This window comes from Pimephales promelas, chromosome 12 (genome assembly GCF_988280905.1).
Source record: "Pimephales promelas chromosome 12, fPimPro1.hap1.1, whole genome shotgun sequence".
Taxonomy (NCBI): Eukaryota; Metazoa; Chordata; class Actinopteri; order Cypriniformes; family Leuciscidae; genus Pimephales; species Pimephales promelas.
In genome coordinates, this window is record NC_142780.1 from 17,295,339 (window position 1) to 17,316,082 (window position 20,744).

Below are 20,744 nucleotides of genomic sequence, written 5' to 3' on the forward strand. Positions count from 1 at the left end.
ACTTTTGTAACAATATAACTGTCTTTACTGTCACTTTTAAACAATTTAACGCTTCCTATGAATTTACAGTGTGTAATTCAATGATAACGTGTTGTGCTGTTACAGGGACCCTGGGATACAATGAAAGTGCCTTTCTCATGGAGATGTCTCAGATTGGTTTTTCGACACACATTTTGGATGTGAGTCTAAATTAGCTTTATGTCCACGTGTACTTAAGCCTAAATATTTGAAATGACAAACTGAGTATAGAACATACAATCATGCTATAATGTGCTATATAATTTTGGTCTGTAGGATGGTATCTTGTTTGGCATGGTGGGAGCATATGACTGGGAAGGAGGCGTCCTGAAGAAGAGCAAAGAAGGGCAGATTAGGCCCTCACGGGAGGCCTTCGAGAAAGAGTTCCCACTGGAGCTGAAGAACCATGCAGCCTACCTAGGTAATGTTTCACTTCATAAAAACAACCACCAAATAATCAATCCTTCGAGTTGTTACCTTATTTGCAGCAATTAATTCATATTCAGTGATAGTCAGATTCTCTGTGTGTACATCTGTTGCAGGTTACACTGTGTCATCGGTGGTTGTAGGTGACTGGACGAGGTTGTATGTTGCTGGTGCGCCCAGATTCAAGCACAAAGGAAAGGTCATCTTGTTTGACCTCACCCCTGAAGGCGATGTCATAATCACACAGGCCTTAAATGGAGAACAGGTAGCGATCTCTCCTTTATCTCTCTATTTATTTACACTGACACCCTCCCCCTTGACAGACTTGTCTTTGGTACAGCACAGAATAGATCTTTATTCACCCTTGTGTGAAGTCCAATTCTTTGAGTTTTGCAATATCCTTCTTGTCTTAGTTGCTCTTTTATTGCTTTTTCTCTCTCTGTCCTTCTTCTTTTACACCACATTCCTGCTCTCTCACAATTAAGGAATTTATTTTTATATTAAACAAAAGCAAACGGGTTTCATTTTCTCAGACCAATCCTAAAATCAAAGTGTTTTTCAGAACAAAATCCAGAGTCAGGGTTCTCATAGTCATGGATAACCAGGATGAATCAGTGAAATTAGGGTTTCTAGGCCTGGAAAAGTCATAGAAATTAATTAAATCTTAAACATTTCTATAATAAATATACATTTGTCTAAAATATTTCATCGGTCACATACTGCTATTGGTTTTGTAGAGTAAAGTAAAACTTGCTTCCAAACTTTGATTTCTGAAAGATTTGTTGTTGTTGAGTCAGTTATTTTCGCTGTATCATTCAAATGGGTCCACATATGAGTTTAAATGATTAATTTAGCGAAACAAGAATTTTGTTTTGTTTTTATTCCAAATGAGTATAAGGTCAATGAAAAATTATGAATATTAGGGATTTATAATATATGGGTTAATATCTAACTATATTGGGATTATCTACCAGACAGTATTGTTTTTTAAGTGTGCATGCATATTTACTCTTTTTTTTTTAATGTAGATAACCAAAAAGGAATCAGATCTCAAAAGGAATTTTAAAAGGAAATTTAATTTATAATGCTGAAATATTACAATTTGAAGTATCATTCATTTTATTTTATTTGTATATATTGAAATATTCTATTCTATTTAAAATGTCATTTATTGCTGTGATGGCAAAGTTACATTTTCAGCATCATTACTCCAGTCTTCAGTGTCACATGATCCTTTGGAAATCATTCTGATATGCTGCTCAGTAAATATTTCAAATTTTTATAAGTGTTGAAAACAATACGTATATTTTTGTGTAAACTGTTATGTTAAAATACATGTTTTCAGGATTCTTTGATGAATTATGGAATGTTCAAAAGAACAACATTTATTTGTAATAGAAATCTTTTGTAACATTCTAAATGTCTTTACGGTTCAGACTTTAGATATTTCAATTAATACATCCTTGCTGAATAAAAGTATGCACTCACCCCAAACTAAACAATGTATATATTTCAATGTATGTCATTTATCAGTTATCAGCCATAACATCAAAATAATTATTGACTTATAATATCCACCAGAGTTTTAATAACAGTTTATCTCTAATGAAAACAGATTCAAGACGTGTGGAAATCTTCAGATTTCCTAACATCTTTCTCTCTCTGTCAAGATTGGCTCATATTTTGGCAGTGAGGTGTGCGTGGTGGATGTGGATCAGGACGGAATAACAGATATCCTGCTTATAGCTGCTCCCATGTTCCTTGGAGCAGGAAACAAAGAAACAGGCAAAGTCTATGTCTACTGTCTGGATGGGGTGAGAACCACAGTGGTAGTACTGTTTATGTGAATGTGAGAGACATGCAGAGAGAAAGATTCAATACCAAGGGTATTGTCATTATCCCAGCCTGTGTTCCCCTGGTCTTGTGTGGACTAAACAGCATGGCGGGGAACAGGAAATAACTTAATCAAGACAGGGGAACACAGGCTGGGATCATGACAGATGTTCACCTGGGCAAATCCTCTTCATGCTAAACAACTTATTCCTCTTTTTAGTCTTTAACTTATACCATTTTGGTTATAAATGTATAAATAAAGTGATTGTCTAGTTTGAATGCTATATCTGTAACTCTCACTGTCTCTCTCTACCAGGATGGTTTTGCACCTAATGGTACGCTGCGTTCTCAGCAGAAGGCACAGGATGCACGCTTTGGTTATGCTATGGCCGTAGCCACTGACTTAAACCATGATGGATACTCTGACCTGCTCGTGGGAGCTCCGCTAGAGGATGACCACCAGGGAGCTCTTTACATCTACCATGGCGACGAATACTACATCATACCACAGTACAAACAAGTAAATATATCATTATTTCATTTGTACAGCCAAATCCCAAGTCCACAAGTCCCATGAGACCAGGTAATCTGGAAATATTTTTTCCTCCTAAATAAACAAAGTTTTAGGGCCAGATTTACTAAACAGGGTAAATTAGTATGAAGGCGCAAATTCCAAAAAAGCACAGATGGGAGTGGAAAGTTATGTGCGTGATCTACTGATGACGCGCAAATTAAAGATCATTTCCATAATAACCAAAGCAATCCACCTGGTAGCGTCTGGTTTAAGACATGCTTTTTTTGGGCGGGAAATAATGGCGCAAACATCAGTACATTGACGAGTGCAAACCTTCGTAAATCACCTTGCGTAATTCATTGAAATAAAGTAAACTTTCCACGCCTTTTCAACGCAAAGTAAATCCTGACAGTACTTCGAATTACGTCAAAATCGGGTTTTGACTGAGGGCACACTCGGGACGGACGCACTGGTACACAATTAGCTGCGGGGCCTCCGCAAGTATGCATTTCCCACAATGAGCCTTCTTGCACATACAGTACGCGATGTACTTTATGTCGATGTACTGTACCTCGTACCATCGTACGAGGTAAAGTACGATGTACTTTACCTCGTCCTACCTGGTGTGCAAGACCATGTTGGTTGCGCCTCATTAGCTCAGCCGGACCTGCTTCTTCAATCTTGTACTCCTTGCGACAGCACCTCCCTTGCCAATTCCTCTGAGGAAGGACCCTTTCTCAGAGACAGGGCATCCTATGGAACCCTCATCCCAATCTTTGGAACCTCCACGTGTAGCTTCTTGACAGGACAAGGCAGGTTTGAGTACCCTACCACCAGAGGTGGTGGCTACCATCACTTCCGTTTGAGCATTGTCCACGAGACATGCCTATGCGTTGGAGTGGAACCTCTTCATCAACTGGTGCTTTTCTCGCTGAGAAGACCCCAGAAAATGCCAGATCAGTGTTGTCCTTTCCTCCCTGCAAGATGACAGCAAAGGCTGTCTCCCTCCACCCTTAAAGTCTATGCTACCGCTATCGCCGCACATCACAATGCAGTTGAGGGTAAGTCTTTGGGGAAGCACGACCTGATCATCAGGTTACTGAGAGGAGCGAGGAGACTGAATCCTCATTCAGTCTTGGGACCTCTCAGTGGTTCTAACTGCCCTGAAGAGTGCTCCCTTTGAGCCTCTGCAATTAGTGGAGCTTAAGTTCCTGTCAGTTAAGACTTAAGGTTGCATTGGCCTCCATTAAGAGGGTAGGGGACCTGCACGTATTTTCCATTGACGAAGCTTGCCTGAAATTCGGGCCAGCCTATTCTCACATGATCCTGGATATGTGCCCAAGGTTCCCACCACTCCCTTTCGAGATTAGGTGGTGAACCTGCAAGCGCTGTACAGCAAAGTGACCACGAAAGGATACGTCTTGGTTACGGATGTAACCCTCGTTCCCTGAGCTCCTCAGCAAGTAACATATCTACATATTGCCAGCGTACATCCTTAGCAGTAGTAGTAGTAGTAGTAGTAGTAGTAGTAACTCTTTATTGTCACATAGTCACAAGTACCAGTGAAATTGGCCATCAACCTGTCCATACAAACATATATACGGAATGACAAGGGGCTAGACAGGACAGGAAGACAGGGAATTGAGGAAAATACAGCATGACATGAGGAGAGGTGAGGAGAAAAAGGCAACCCCCAGACTATGCTCAAAAGAGTTCAAAAGAACATTTAAATCTTTTTTAACCTTATAAATGTCATTATAAATACCATTCATTTTTTTGAATGGTAGTGTTACTCTAGTGACCACTTTTATTAGTGGTCTTAGACTTTTAGACCCCATATTACTTCACACGCAAATAAATCTCTCTTTTTCTCTCTGTAGCGTATCCCAGGATCCTCTCTCACTGCAGGGCTGCAGTATTTTGGCCGTAGCTTGAGTGCTCTGCTGGATCTGGATGGGGATGAGTTACTGGATCTTGCTGTGGGAGCACAGGGCTCTGCAGTCTTGCTGAAGTACTCTATGCCTCATTACAATCTTGTGTTTTTATGCATCATCTAAATGCTGCTGTCATTCAAGTCAACAATTTGTCATATTAAATTGTGTCAAACTGTAGTAAAGTCAGGTCTGAATATGACCGTGCTTGCCTCCTGACCTCTGTCTGTACTCTACAGGTCACGCAGTATAGTGCAGATCAACGTCAGCCTATCCTTCCAGCCACACTCCATAAACGTGATCCAGAAGAACTGCCACAAGGCTGGCCGAGACTCTGCATGCCTTAACGCCACGGTTTGCTTCTTGGCCCTGTCTCGTTCTCCTGGCTCTTATGGCACATATTTTGGTAAAGTGTCTTGTTGTAACCTTTTTCTTTTTCATTGAACTCTTTCTTTGCTGTACTAAATTCCGCTTATGTACGGCAGCTCTATTAATAGCAACTCTGATACACATCCTAATGTTCCACATCTGCTTATTTGTATAGATATGCAGATGGGGGCCATGCTGGATGACAGAAAGATATCGGCTCGTGCTCTATTCGACTACAACTCCCAGCGGCAGACCCTAATGGGCGTCAGTGTTCGTGTGGGGCAGACCATGTGCTACACACTACCATTTCATGTCTTTGTAAGTACAAATGTCTTTCAAAAATCAATAAAGCAAAGGATAATGCCCAATTAGCTGGTCGATATCGCAAAAAGGGAGTTGTTTTGCTCTAATGGTTGGCTCTCTGTGCATTATCCTTCTCATTACATGACTACTTACTGATTGTTTTGAAGGAAAATTGTTTTTCTCTCTCTGTAACACTTCCTTTGTACATTTAGGATACAGCTGATTACATCCGACCAATCAGCTTCACGTTGCGCTTCAAAATCAATGACACGGAGAGCGGCCCGGTATTGGACGAAGGCTGGCCAACAACATTCAAGAAGTCTGTGAGTGCTAATAAAAAGCACTATTCCTTTTTGAAAATTGGAATATAAATGAATGTTGCATGTACAGGGTGGATTACGGTTTTCCCCTTCATACAGCTGTTTTTTAACCGACATTTTTGGATCTTTTTAGATTGCATTCTTCAAAGACTGTGGGGAGGATGATGTATGTGTAACTGATCTGGTTTTACAGGCCCATATGGACATTTCCGGAACAAGGTAACAGAGAAATTGTCCTCCTGATGATAAGCACAACTAAAGTGATGGGATTCACAACTACTGTGACTACAGTACACACTTACAGAACTAGTTAGTTCAATAGTTCCTATAGTATTTATTCCAAAAAGTTTAGAGTAGCTGACTACTAAACCTGAAACGGCAATTGAAATAGCATGTAACTTCAATGTTGCTCTTATCTGTTCTTGTAGGCAACAACCGTATGTTATACGCAGTCCCCGGCGTCGGCTTGCAGTAGAAGTGCAGCTCCAAAACCGACTGGAAAATGCTTATAACACTAGTCTCACTCTTCTTCATTACTCCAAAAACCTGCATTTCAGCAGCCTGAGTATACGGGTACCAACATGATCTCTCCTCTTAAAACATAAGAGCTTATTTATCATTTACTAATAAAAGATCATAATTATGTATACAAATTAAAATATACATTAACATTCAATAGTTTTGGAATCAGAAAGTTGTTTGAAAGAAATTAATACCTACTTTTATTCAGCAAAGATGAGAATAAAGACATTTATAATGTTACAAAAGATTTCTATTTAAGAATCTCGAAAAAAAAACATTGATCATGGTTTCTACAAAAATATTTAGCAGCACAATTACTGTTTATTACTGTTTTCACTGTATTTTCGATCCAAAAGTTGCAGCCTTGGTGAGCATAAGAGACTTCTTTCAAAAAACATTAAACTACCTCAAACTTTTGAATGGTAGTGTAATCATATCTAAATATGTCTAGTTATACATATCATTTATACAAAAGTACAGTATATTATCATAAACGGCATTTTGTCTGGCCTCTTCATTTCTCTTTCTGCCTCATGTTTGTCTCATTCTCTCTCTGTAGGAAGACGCCCAGTTTAAGATTGAATGCACGGCTCTAAGCTCAAACAGTCACTCCTGTAATGTCAGTTACCCAGTGTTCCGCTCTCACACGAAGGTAAGCCTCTGGAAGAAGAAAGGTTTGTCGTCACGAGTCATTACAACAGTCACTGAGCCGTTTTGGTTCATTGACCAGTGTTTCTCCCAACTGCCTCGTTTTTCTCAGGTGAACTTCATGTTGGAATTTGAGTTCAGTTGTACGTCTCTCATCAATAAGGTCCAGATGTGGCTCGTTGCTTCCAGGTACACAAACACATAACTTAAACCATTAGCAAATGGTACTATCCAGGGATGTCATGCACTTTTTGTGTTATATAATTTGACAGTCACCAATCACCATGCATTTTATCTAGCGTGTGCAAGTGTGCAACTTAATCATCAAAGACATTTTTTGGCATGACACTTCTGTGCCATTCTGCGCACAGTGCACCAATATCTGTTTACAATATTTGAAAATACACATTCAAAGATGTAAATAAAGGTATCTGTTGATATGTTAAGATGTATACTGAATGTGCATCTGTGTGTTTCCACAGTGACAGTTTGGAGAATGAAGACACGTTGTCGGACAACCGTGTGCAGTTACTGAGTTTTGTACAATATGAGCCTGATCTCTTCATCACAAGGTGAAGGAGCACACATCTTTAATAATATCAAAATTAATTATTATAATTATTATACTAATATGTGTTATTACTATTGTTTTTATTATTATTCGATTATTCAAGTTCACACTAGTTGGTGACAATTAAGAAAGGCTATTTATTATATTATTATTATGGAAAAATACACTAATAAATCATATAAAATAAATATAATACATCATTTTAATAACAAAAGGGTTTTGTTAGTCTTAGCATTTTTTCATTACTATTATTATACTAAAACAAAAAATTATGATGAAGCTACCACTACTACTATTACTATTATTATATTACTAATTATTATTATTATTATTATAACAAAACGTATAGCTGGTATTACTATTATTTTGTGTTATTATTACACATTATTGCTAGAATTAGTATTATTTTTATTATTATTATTATTATTATACATTTTTAAAAAAAATATCGCTAATATTGGTATTATTTTTGTTATTATAATTTTTGGTTAAACTTTTTTTTTTAAATACCACTACAATAACAACAACAACTACTACTACTACCTCTAATAATAATATTTATAATAATAATAATAATACTTTTATTATATTATTATAACAAAAATAATAATTAATAATACTATTACTACTACATGTTATTTCCTTTATATATTCACCTTTTACACCTAATTACAACCTCAAAACTGTATGCATGTTCAGTGTACAATATTCATATGTGGTGGTTTTATTTCGGCTCGATTCACTAAAGTGACTCCAACCTGAACCGCTATGAGGTCCATCCAACCAGGACAGTGTCAGAGGGGACAGGACCTGAGTTCTTCACACAATTCAGGGTGGGTGAAACTAAACCTGATAGGCTCATCAGCCTCTGTTTAAAATCAAACCAGAAAGCATCTGACTACATGCGAGTATGTTTGTTATCAGGTGCAGAATCTGGGCTGTTACGCCGTCAGTAATGTGGAGCTGAGCGTGAACTTGCCCTCTGTGGCTTCAGGAGACAGAGTGTTCTCCACTGTGGTTGATGCGTTCTCTCATAATGTTAGTGTCTCACTGCAAGTCTTTCTGTAACTCTTATACACCTTTGTGTGCTTGATGTTTTTGTCTGCTTTTATTTGTAGGCTTCAGGTGTGAACTGCAGTGTAGTCAGTGATCTTTCAAAGTTGAAGTCCAGTCAGAGAGATGTACGTCCACTTCACCCGGAAGACATGAAGAAAACTGAACTATTGGTGAGAATGCAGACACTATGTTCGCACACAGTATGGTTGTGAAAGGAATTGAAAACCAAATAACTGAAGTTCAATCAAAGTTTTCAAAATTTAGAACCGAATTTTACGAGGGAGTTCAGTTGGTTTGAGTTCACTACGGCCTACGTGATTACTGGATGTCTTATTTCAACACAGTGGAGAAATATCCACCAGTCACGGAATGGTACAATCATTAATCAAGCTACTTTGTTTACATGGGATGTATACTTTCTTGGTATATGAGATTTTTATTTTTTTTTAAATAGACTAATTAACAGCACGCCACCATTTAAAATACCTAAGAGGGTGAAAGCAGCTGCCTGCAATAGAAAGACACAATACAAAATTTGGAGATGTTATACTTTTATTTTATATTAGGTTATGATTACAGGCATTACTCAAGGCCATGAGAAGGGGATTGACCCCCAAATATGATCATCCTTTTGCGAGGGACCCCATCCTAAAAGGCATCTATGTAGTTTATTGTATAAAAATCCCATTTACACTGTGAAAATTGTATATTATAGATATTTCTTAAATTTTATTTGGAAAAAGTTCAATTTTTTATGTTTTTAGTATGGTATTTTTCATTAATTAATTTATTTGTATCTTATTTTTACTATTTCTTTTAGCATTTTTATACTTTCTCTGTAAACATTTCCACAGACCCCCTATTAATTCCTTGCAGACCCTAAATGAAACCCCTGATCTAAAGTACAATGGCTGTAACCACCCATAAGAAGATGCATGAAATGTTTCCTAAAAAAAAAAAAAAAATGTTTTCATTTTTAGAATTGCACTTCCTCATGGTGTGTGGAGGTTGTGTGTCACATTAAGCAGCTACTGAAGGGAGAGACAGCCTTGATCCGCATCACCAGGAGAATACATGACAACTTCTTCAGACAGGTGACATCTCTCACACTTACAGTATTCACACACACTTTAGTATATGCTGGCAGATGGTTGCAGAGGTCAATAGAAAGACATAACACACAGAATATGCACTGGGATCTGTTTGTGTGTCAGTCTCTAACCTCTAACTGCTGTGTGCTCCTGCCAGGCCAAGTTTAAAGCAGTAACAATTGTGGGCTCTTACCAGCTGTCTGCTCAGGAGTCCAATCTGATTACAATGGGAAATGCTGCCCTCATGAGGGAGGTGAGAGAACTGACGAGGCATAAACACATCACAAATCATTCACTAAAGAAAAAAAAGTGTTGGATTTACATGATTTAATCATGTGCATCTGTCCAAAATGAATCAGCTAAGTTAAACAAACGTAATTAGTTCACGTAATTTTAACATCACAGAATAAGTCATTTTTAAGTGACCCAAGAAAGTAGTACCAATGTGATTTTAAATAGCTTCCTGTCAGGATTAGATCAATCAATATCACATATTTTCATGTGCTATGACTGAATTTTAGGGCTGCGTCCGAAAGCTTAAAAATTATGCCAATGGGGGTCGCATTTCAAGGTAGAAAGTCATCAAGGCACATCCAAATCCAATGTTAGCTTCACTTCCTGTCTCTTGAGAAACCTTCAACTGATATTTTTTTAAAGGGAAGTATTCTTCGCTGCCTTTGATATCCCACAATACTGTGCATTTACATTCTGTGACAATTGAGTGCATCTGAAAGTTGCGGTTGGTTGTTTTTTATGTGAATTCACGTTTTTGACCACTTCTGATAATAATTCATAATTACAATTCAATACATTTATATACCGCTTTTTCAATAATTTGGCGGGGGTCGAAATTAGGCACAACACAGGTCAATTTAATGGACCAATAAAAAATAATGAAAACCAGGACATTTTCATCACTTTATATATATATATATATATATATATATATATATACGTATATGAAGAGTTCAGATGCAAAAGCCTCTAAATGCCATTTGAAATTTTCTTCTTTAATGATGATTTTTATCAAACTTGCATATTTAAGTTCAGTAATTTCACTTAAATAACAATTAATAGGTAATCATTGTCATTTAAGTGAAATTACTGAACTTAAATATACACGTTTGATAAAAATCATCATTAAAGAAGAAAATTTCAAATGGCATTTAGAGGCTTTTGCATCTGAACTCTTCATATATATATAAAAACTGCCAGGACAGCCAGGAGTCAGGACAGGACATGAAAACTGGACAATGTCCTGGTAAAACAGGATGTTTGGTCACCCTAATTTAATCAATCTAGTAGCTTGCACATTTTAGAAAATTATAATAATCAAAAGCATAGAAATCAAGAGGGTCCGAAAGTGAAATGTTTCTGTTTTACTTTTTTTCAATCCAAATTATACGGCGTGCATGACAATTAAAGTCAAAAATTTAATTTAAAACAATTCACGATCACAAATTTTGATATTGACCTGATTTTTTTTTTTTTTTGAATACTAGCTTTATTTCTGGGTTTTATTTTCTTTATTTAACCTTTTAGAAGCCCACTGTACATAAAATCATGTTTGCACATTATTAAAGGGTTAGTTCACCCAAAAATGAAAATTAAGTCATTAATTACTCACCCCCATGCTGTACCAACCCCGTAAGACCTTCGTTCGTCTTCGGAACACAAATGAAGATATTTTTGATTAAATTTGAGAGCTGTATAACTACCACATTGGCTCCTAAGGGACTGCCTCTTGACGGCCCAAAAAGTCAATGAAGAAAATGTTTAAATATCCCAAGTGACTACCGTGGCTCAACTATATGTTTATCAAGCGACGCGAATACTTTTTGTGCGAAAAAACAAACAAAAATAACGAGTTTATTCGACTATTTTTTTCTTCCTTGTAGGCCAGAACGAGACTTCCTTATAGATTTCCACGACGCATGCGCGAGAACTGCGATCTGAAGTAGTGTAAGCTGTGTACGCAGATCGCAAATCTCGCGCATGCGTCGTGGAAATCTATAAGGAAGTCTCGTTCTGGCCTACAAGGAAGAAAAAAATAGTCGAATAAACTCGTTATTTTTGTTTGTTTTTTCGCACAAAAAGTATTCGCGTCGCTTGATAAACATATAGTTGAGCCACGGTAGTCACTTGGGATATTTAAACATTTTCTTCATTGACTTTTTGGGCCGTCAAGAGGCAGTCCCTTAGGAGCCAATGTGGTAGTTATACAGCTCTCAAATTTAATCAAAAATATCTTCATTTGTGTTCCGAAGACGAACGAAGGTCTTACGGGGTTGGTACAGCATGGGGGTGAGTAATTAATGACTTAATTTTCATTTTTGGGTGAACTAACCCTTTAATGTAATTTCTATAGTATAAGTTGTTTTTTCAACTTGACAAAAAAAATGTAAATCCTAAACTCCACTAACTTGCACCTGTAAACACTCTTGCATGCTCTGTTTCTGTGTGTTTAGACAGTTTTGAAAGTGCTGAAGGGGCGTTCGATCCCGATTTCTCTCTGGATCCTGATTGGCAGCATCATTGGAGGACTGTTGCTTCTTGCACTCTTAGTATTCATTCTTTGGAAGGTACAGAACACAACAGCTTTAAACAAGCATGTGTACAGCAGAGTGGTTACATCTGAAGTGAATTAGTACTCAAAACACTGAAGTAACACTTTCTATATACTAAATACTAGCACTCTGCAGTCTTAACCAACGTGTTGAATGTATGTTTCTTCACAGATGGGGTTTTTCACAAGGAAACAGAGGAAGGACGAGGATGAGAAGGATGACAACTGACATTGCAGCAGAGATTGAACAGAGTTTACTTTACAAGAAGGAATTATGCCTTTTTCAGCCATTACTTCCCCTTTGAGACATGACACCTCTGCTCCAGGACCACCAAACCATCCATTATCAAGTCCAACTGGAAGTGCTCTGATTTTGGGGGGAAATCTGCAGAATGGATTTAAACCGAATTAAATATTTTACATGGAGCTGAGAGCACTAAACAAATGTGCCAACATAATAAATAAACATGCAAAGGGGTGCAGGATGCATACAACTTGATGAAAGACAGTTCTTGCGGTTCAGTTGAATCTATTATTCACTTTCACACTCTGCCGGGTCATAGGGTCTCACACCTAACGTTTTATTTGGATTCTATTGTGGCAAAAACAACAAATGAATCCCAGCATATCGGTTATCTGGGAGATTCTTTGGCTTCACAGAGACAGATCATTTACTATTGCATTGACGGACCGGAAAACAAGCAAATGCACTATTTGTAAAAAAAAATAATGAAATGTGTATTTAAGTTGAAATCATATGGACCTTGAAGACCAAGCTCACCGTGATTTTGCCATGACATGTTCCTGGATTACCATGTTTTGTTGATCCTGCAACATTTCTGTCTGAAAATGTAGTCCTAAACCTAACCCTACTCATAAATTATTCCTAAAATCAAAGGAAAAGGACAGGTGAAGAGCACCTAACCCTGGTTGTAAGTCTAAACTTGTCCCTCAAATCTGACTGGTTGATTGGAATGAAGTTCCAGGATCAAAGACATTGATCCAGAAACATATTGTATTTGGTGAAATCACATTCACCATAATACAACAATCAGTTTATTTAATTTTTGTTTCCTTAACATCAAAAAATCAGTGTTTCAGACAATACATGGACAATACACAGGTTTGAAAATTGTTTTTCATTTTTTGACAAATTATTAAATAAAAATTTGTAAACCATTATAAAAGGAATTCCATCTTTATTTTCCCCATTGAAAACAGAAATAAAATTGCATTCACAGCTCCACAAAACACACACACTGTTAAATACAAATAAGTCCTTGTTGCAAATGAAACATCTGTCAAATCTCAAAATAATAGCTGCATTTACTCTTCTTTATCCACCTCTTTTCACACCAACATCGACCAGTATGTCTTCTTGAACTAGCCTCCAGAGAGCCTACTAACTCAATGAGAGGCCTGTGTAGAGGTAATGTAGGATTCCAGAAGAAATATGGTCTCATCCACCTGGTTTTCACTGGAATCCAACCTGCCCCCATGAGCACAGAGAGAAGAAATGAGATCAATGATTGGCTGAACATGAATCACATGTGTAGAGAGTAACTGGTCTGTGTGTGTAGTACTTGTTAATGTGGTGTCGCAGGGACTCGAGCTGCTGTCTTTCTGGAGCTGTGATCATCTCCTCCACCTCCGTCAGTTGTGTCGTCTCCGCCCCTGTGGCCTGCAAGGATGCCAGGATGGCCTCAATTCGCTGAGACTTTTCCAAAAGTCGCCTGTCAAAAACAATGAACGGATTAATGACATAATCCGTTCGACTGCTACTTAGATGAAATGTTTCGTATTGTCAAAAAAAGGAGGGACTTGCTTGTTCTCTTTGGTCTCGTACAGCCGCCTCTCGATCAGGTTCCCAACTGTCTGTATGGTGTCCACATATACATAGATCTCAAAATATTATAAAAAAGCATTTTAAAGGGATGCTCATGTGAGCTCTGTACCTTGTAGCAGTGTTGCAGCAGCAGTCTGGCGGTGGGCAGCTGATTAACGGTGTACAGGTAGAAGGTCCGAGAAGGGGCGTGGTCTGGCGTTTTTGGAATTTCCTTCACACACAATACACAAAGAGTGATATGAAGCCTGATCGTGATAAAAAAAGACCATGTTTACACTTAGTACTAACATCCATTTCAGATGGTCCAATCACAAGTGGACAGTTCTTTAAGAGTTGTAAATAGTGTCCAAAATGTTTTGTGATCACTCAAAATACTTTCTGGGGTAGTCAGAAAAACATGAATAAATCGCATTGTACTGAAAATGCAAATATGTCCAGAAGCATCCCAGACAACAGCCAAGAACAGTGCTAAAAGCTGTGTAGCTTTAAATGAAAACAACCATCCATTCATAAATTCGAACATTGATTTTTTTAAATTAAATTTTGTATTAGTGGTGTTCTTCAGGTCTTAGTCTCTGTTTTTTCTGTTTCTTCATATAATTTCAAATGCACTCGATGATGGTGAGATCCGACCTCCGTGTGGAGCATTGGCTGTTGTCAGAATCCTTGTGCATTCAAGAATTTCACTGGATTATTACAATTAATGGCACAATTAATGTCTGAAAATGTAAACTGATATTTCCTACTGAGACACTACAACAAAATATATAAATAACTGGCTTAAAACCATTTCTTTGAGGCGAAAATACTAGTGTGCCAAAGACTTCTGCACAGTACTGTATATATATCTAAACAAGACCTGTGAGTGTGTTACCTGTAGCTGGACCAAGTTCTCAGATAGGAGTGTGTACAGCATGTCTTTGGCCTCTTTGGCTGGAATCATGGCAAAATCCTCCACCTGCTTCTGTTCTAGGTGTCTTTTCCGCAGTAACAGACGAAAGATGCGTGCTGAACGAGAACCAAACCTGACGTAAAGCAAAGAATCTAAGAACAAAACCAAAAGAAGATTTCAGCAAGCTAAAACACTACAAGTCTACTAACCTCTCTTGGACCACAGACTCCAGGGTAGCTCTGGCCAGGTTAGCCAGTGCACGGTGTAGATCTGACCACAGGGTCAAGGGTCAACCAAGCCATTACAAGATTTCTACTATTTTGTTAAAAGATTATTAGATATATACCATTCAGAAGTTTCGGTTTTTGTTAATATTTTTTCAAATGTTTTCGTAGCTCACCAAGGCTGCACTTATTTTGTTACAATTTTGAATAACTGTTTTTTTTTTATATATATGTAATTTATTACTAAGATGGTTGAACTGAATTTTCATCATCATTAGTTGATCTTCAGTGCCACAAGATTCTTTAGAAATCATTAGTGTGCTGATTTGCTGCTCAAGAAACATTTCAGATTCAATGTTAAAAACAGTTGTGCTGCTTAATATCTTTGCAGAAACTGATACATTGCTTTCAGGGTTCTTTGATAAATATAAAGTTAAAGAGAACAGCATTTATTTAAAATAGTAATCTTTACATTATAAATGTATTTACTGTCACTTTTGATTCATTTAATGTGTACTTGCTGGATAAAAGTATTATTTTCTTACTGACCCCCACAATTTTGAATGGTAGAGTAAATAAATAAATTAAAATTAAAATGATTTGCATTTAGCTTCCTTTTGTCTTTCGGGTGGTGTTTTAAAGGGATACTGACGACATACATTCCTCCTCCACTGTCACCTGCCTTCCCCACAAATTCCATCTAAGAGAAAAAGCAAAGCTATTTAAGTAATTTAATGCTTGGATAAATAGGAAATATAAAGAAGTGTGTATTTGTGTATGTATTGCTTTACCGGATCGTCAACCAGGAGAGTGAGGTATTGGTCTAAAATTGGCCTGGCGATGTTGTAATTGGATGGAAGAGCTCGGAAAATCTGATGGGAAACAATAAGGCTTTGATCACACTTCATGACAATCTGAAAGTTTTCTCAGTAAGAGCTGCAAGAAAACAAAAATGTGCATGTTCACCCATTATTACCTCGTTTGCTGAAAGAGCTTGTGTGAAAGCAGCGTTAGCCGACGTTGTAACTTCACTCATCCGTAACATGGTTCTAACTATCTCACTGCTAGTCTACAGGGGAGAGGGAGAAAGAAATTTAGCCGATAAAGACCTACATTCAACCGACTTATTATTTCCCTTGAGGAGAAAGCCTAAATGTGAGAATCTAGAACGTTCTGTCTCAGATTCACCAGTGAAAGAATATTCAGTCCACAGCCTAATTATATCTCACGTGTTTATAGTCACCTGATCAAGTTTACAGGAAACAGCAGTAATGATGGCCTGATCCCTGAAGTGCAAGTGAAAGCGTTCAAAATTCACCTGCCAAAAGATCCCTTCATCCCCACACTGAAGAAAGAGAGATACAAACAGATGTAACATGAAAAACTCAACTAATGAAAAAGTCACGTGTGATGTCATCTCAATCGATACCTCATTGTTGTCTGTTTTGGCTTTTTTTGCTGCACGCTGGTCAGCTTCCCCATCCTCACTTGAGCGTCTGCGTTTTCCTTTACCTGGATGAACACACAATTTAACCTCTTACATTTTAGTCTCAATGTGTTTAAATATTTCTAGCTGAGAAAATATAATCTAGCAATATGCCATTTGGTGCCCCCCAAAAATTTGCTTTTATTTTCAAATAAACAATAAAATGATTTTTTTTTTTTTAAATAAAAATGTTTTGCTTCTTTAACGTAATTTACGTCACAGAGCTAGATGATCTCAGAAGGCAGGACTCGGGAGTTTATCATACTGACTGAGCATCTATTTATATTCTAACCTTTTACCTGATTTCACTTCTCTGTTTGCGATCAGACGATTTTAAGCTGCTAAACTCTGGGAGGGAAAGTTTTCAGTCCAATGATCCAGTATCCAGTAGATGGCAGAGAGAATAGAGACTCGCATAGCGTTTTCATTGAGTGTGTATTTTGCTTTAAAACATGTGCTCTGTCATATTCTGTGATTTTACGAGCTCTCACTCATTGTGCTGTGTGAAATACAGACTAAACCAAACATCACAACATCCCATCGCTGTATGGTCAGATGATATACAAACTAAGTTTCTCGGCTAGATAATGCAAACCAGCGTCTCGCAAGTAAAGTTTTTTGATTAAGGATTACAATCAAGTTAAAGACGATTGCGGTGATGTAAGTATGTTGCTGTGTTTAGTAATACTGAATGGATCTATTGTTCTGTATAATGCAGTCAGGCCAAGGCAGTCAGTTTAGGGTTTTTTTTCAATGTGGTCCTGTTTAGATTTGCAACCTGACTTGTCCAAAATGTGAACAAGCTCTTTGCTGTTGCACTGTGCACATACATATTAAAAAACACTGTTAATTCTGAAAAAAAAAAAATCCTGTAATGTTTTTTGCTTCATGAGTGGTGTGAATTGGACTCCTTATATCATTTGTTAATATGGTGCCCTTTTAAAGTCTCCAAGTGTCCTTTTTTTTTTTTAAAAGACACCTACATTTACATTGAACAATCTTGCGGAAAATACAGTTTTGTGAGAATCACCTTTCAATCTGATGGTTTACTTTGTTGGATATAGAAAATTATGACTCAATGAATGTGTTAAACAAGATAAAAGCTTAATTGCAATTAAAAACAGTATTGAATTGACAGCCATAATATATAATCATGTAAAATACATAAATATTCCTTATATCACCACCATCCCCCAGCCCACAACATAATCGTTCTACCAATATAATTTTAAACCTTTATTAAATTAGCTAAACATTTGACTGGCACTGTATATACACCATATGGGTTGACCACTAAAAGGTTTTTTTAAGAATGCGATAAGTGCTTTAAAACTGACCGGTGAGATTGATGTAGGGTACTCTGTAGCAGTCTGGGTGCTTCTCTGGTTCAGAGGGTGTTACAGCTGGAGGAGGAGGAGGAGGGTCAACCACTTCTGAGTTTGATGGTCCTGCTGAGGCCACAGGAGGACAGCGCTGAAGGAAATGAGTCTCCACCAACTGGGAAAATGCAGAGACAACCTCACTGTAGTCCATACTCTGACCCTCTGGTACAAAAAAAAAGTTTAAATAGTTACGTTTCAAATGGAAATCATTCTCAAGACAAAAGACTATCAGTTGAGCATGAAACATATTTCAGAGATGCTATTTTAATTAAACCTTTTTTGTTATCTTCATCTGGTCCATTCTACAAGATCCAAACTCAGACACTTTGAAGTGGCCAAAAAGATCACATGTGTTGAATATAGTCTCAGACATATTTCCGGTCTTTATCTACTTTTCAAGAGCAATTTATGTGAAACCCTTCCAACTTGAATATTCTTATAATATAGTATTAATGACTACTATTATTGTTATATTGAATGTTATAGTACAATTATTAAAAGTAACATGTCAATTAAACGCCAATTTAAACATTGACTTAATAATGGAATAAGAAGCACTATAGTTGTCCATGTTTGATAAACATCCTACATTTCTGAAACTTTTTTTAAAAATCAGTTAACATTTTTGAAACCAAAAGACATTTCCATTTTTGTACAATACCATCTTTATACTAAGCACTATGAATGAATGCCAGTCTCTATTAAATGGATTGTTTTCCTAAATTTTAGCCATTAATGATAGCCATTCAACAATACAGTATTATTGAAAGCTATCAATCTTAACAATAAATAGGCTTTAAAAATATATAATGTTTTTTTTTTTCAACTTAAAAACAAAATTCACATAAATTCATTGTAATTAATGTCACATTTAGCTATGGTTCAACGCTAATGTTTTTTTTCTACTGGCCCAGTCGGGGCCGGTTTACGCTTTTATGTCAAATACCTTTGAGTTTACATATACTTTAAGCCAAAAGGTCTATTTTTCTCAAATCCTGTTATATCTATGAATCAGCCCTTCAGTCTGCTTGTGTTCTTACCTGGCATATTGTGAGTCAGCCTGTCTGCGACAGTCTTGACTGTGCTGCTCATTGTCATCTGGCCTCTCTGCAGTATCTCCTCAACAATGAGCTCGCCTGTGTCCCCATAAAGACTCTTGGCAGTGTAGATGTAGCGTGGATAACGAAGCATGTGAATGATGCGCTCACAGCTGATGCGATATTCCACAGGTCCCGCTGGACCACGACGCCCTGCACCAAATGTGCACATCCCATGCTGCACCAGCACACACAGAGATTTCTTGACCTAGCAGGAGGAGTGTATGTTAAAGAGGGAAAATGAAAACAGAGAGAATGTGAACAAGATGGTGAAGAATGGTATGTGATGATAAAAGAGACACCCAAGAACAAGCCATTACCAGGTCAAGACCAAGTTTGGTCTCATGAGCAAGAGCTCGCAAGTTCAGAACTCCACTGCGGTTGAGATGAGTGCCCACTTTCTCCACCACATCTCCAAAGTGCTCCTGCAGTAGCAGTCCACACAAACGCACCTCCTGTGTTGTCATCTTGAGGAAAGAGAGGAACAACAATCAATTTTTTTTGACCAGCGAAACATATGTTTTATCTGTCAATATAATAGTGGTTTTAACCCTATCCATATTACTAAAATCTAATACAGTGTGTCAAATGATCTGTGCATAAGCCTTGGAGTGTAAAATGCAAATGTCACTTTTTATTATGTTTACAATGTGATACTTTGTGGTTCATTTTATTACTAACTTTAAATCAGTCACTCAGTGATGAATAATAACACATACCTTGGTTTAAAACAAAATACAATAGTGCCTTACAACACCTCTTATAACAACCATAGTCCTAAAATATAAATATGATTGATACTCTTACAACTTTTTTTACAGGTATGTAATTACCACAAACACATGAAAAAAAAACACATTAACATTTAGTCAGGTCGTCTGACCAAGTGGACTTTAATTTAATAGACTTGTTAAGTAATGGTGGCATATTGAAAGCACTAAAAGAGCATCATGTCCACAATACAGGAATAATCATATAAGTTATGAGTGATTCGCATTAACTACAAAAACTAACACATGAACGCAGCGTTAGTTGCTTTCTGGGCTTTCTACAATTCATACGTCTCACGTAAAATTGGCCTATTAATGTACAAAAAGACAGTCATACATAAAAATGAGCCTACCTCTAAAAAGTATGTAGCTGTACGTTTTTAGAGTTAAGATGAGTTTATTCTCACATGTGTTGTTCGGGCGGTGTGTAATGATCAGCACTGACGAATTTCCGTGGTGTGATCATGTGGCACTCGAGTGATTTGTGAACAAATCGTTGATATGAACCGATTCTTTCTAACGATTCAGAAGAACCGAATGTGAATCACTCGACTATAAAAAAATATTTTGAAAGTAAAACAATTAGATACATGATAAACAGGGAACATAAGCACAATAATATACAGAAGTGTTTAAAATATATATTTTGCTAGAAAAAATATGAATATTCTGGCGCAAATACTAATGATATTTCATGAATATTATGGATGGATTTTTTTTTTATTTCATATATTGTAATAATCATTATTGCTAATAAATCACTCTCGTTATTTCAACTTTTATTTTATTTTACATTTACATTGTTTCACTGTAACAGTTCATAAACGAACCGCCCGAGTGAATCGACTCGTTAAACTGAATTGGAAATCCGAATGCTGA

General features: G+C 37.0%; 2 protein-coding genes across 3 annotated transcripts in view; one reads left to right on the plus strand and one right to left on the minus strand.

Annotated features, from left to right (window-relative positions):
* itga10 (integrin, alpha 10) overlaps positions 1 to 13,350 on the plus strand; it is a 40,200-nt gene extending 26,850 nt beyond the window's left edge. The window contains exons 11-31 of the mRNA XM_039680171.2: positions 106 to 179; positions 295 to 439; positions 561 to 709; positions 2,115 to 2,258; positions 2,594 to 2,797; positions 4,672 to 4,802; positions 4,962 to 5,128; positions 5,267 to 5,409; positions 5,607 to 5,717; positions 5,848 to 5,933; positions 6,143 to 6,287; positions 6,796 to 6,888; positions 6,997 to 7,073; positions 7,367 to 7,456; positions 8,204 to 8,288; positions 8,380 to 8,493; positions 8,574 to 8,681; positions 9,492 to 9,605; positions 9,760 to 9,855; positions 12,071 to 12,184; positions 12,341 to 13,350. Coding sequence (XP_039536105.2) covers positions 106 to 179; positions 295 to 439; positions 561 to 709; positions 2,115 to 2,258; positions 2,594 to 2,797; positions 4,672 to 4,802; positions 4,962 to 5,128; positions 5,267 to 5,409; positions 5,607 to 5,717; positions 5,848 to 5,933; positions 6,143 to 6,287; positions 6,796 to 6,888; positions 6,997 to 7,073; positions 7,367 to 7,456; positions 8,204 to 8,288; positions 8,380 to 8,493; positions 8,574 to 8,681; positions 9,492 to 9,605; positions 9,760 to 9,855; positions 12,071 to 12,184; positions 12,341 to 12,397 — 2,447 coding nt within the window. The 3' untranslated portion in view covers positions 12,398 to 13,350. The remainder of the gene's footprint in view (positions 1 to 105; positions 180 to 294; positions 440 to 560; positions 710 to 2,114; positions 2,259 to 2,593; positions 2,798 to 4,671; positions 4,803 to 4,961; positions 5,129 to 5,266; positions 5,410 to 5,606; positions 5,718 to 5,847; positions 5,934 to 6,142; positions 6,288 to 6,795; positions 6,889 to 6,996; positions 7,074 to 7,366; positions 7,457 to 8,203; positions 8,289 to 8,379; positions 8,494 to 8,573; positions 8,682 to 9,491; positions 9,606 to 9,759; positions 9,856 to 12,070; positions 12,185 to 12,340) is intronic.
* On the minus strand, positions 13,212 to 20,372 carry polr3c (polymerase (RNA) III (DNA directed) polypeptide C). 2 transcript variants are annotated; one of them, XM_039680188.2, is made up of 15 exons: positions 20,273 to 20,372; positions 19,416 to 19,562; positions 19,039 to 19,303; positions 17,954 to 18,160; positions 16,560 to 16,642; positions 16,374 to 16,475; positions 16,107 to 16,199; positions 15,922 to 16,002; positions 15,779 to 15,830; positions 15,116 to 15,176; positions 14,889 to 15,039; positions 14,124 to 14,225; positions 13,994 to 14,043; positions 13,752 to 13,901; positions 13,212 to 13,657 (listed from the first exon to the last, which is right to left on the minus strand). In XM_039680188.2, the coding sequence occupies exons 2-15, from the start codon at positions 19,560 to 19,562 to the stop codon at positions 13,576 to 13,578; spliced, it is 1,626 nt and encodes a 541-aa protein (XP_039536122.2). In that variant the 5' UTR covers positions 20,273 to 20,372; the 3' UTR covers positions 13,212 to 13,575. The 2 variants fall into 2 exon arrangements, with proteins under 2 accessions (XP_039536122.2, XP_039536116.2); XM_039680182.2 differs by having other exon boundaries at positions 20,219 to 20,343.
* Between the last annotated feature and the right edge of the window lie 372 nt (positions 20,373 to 20,744).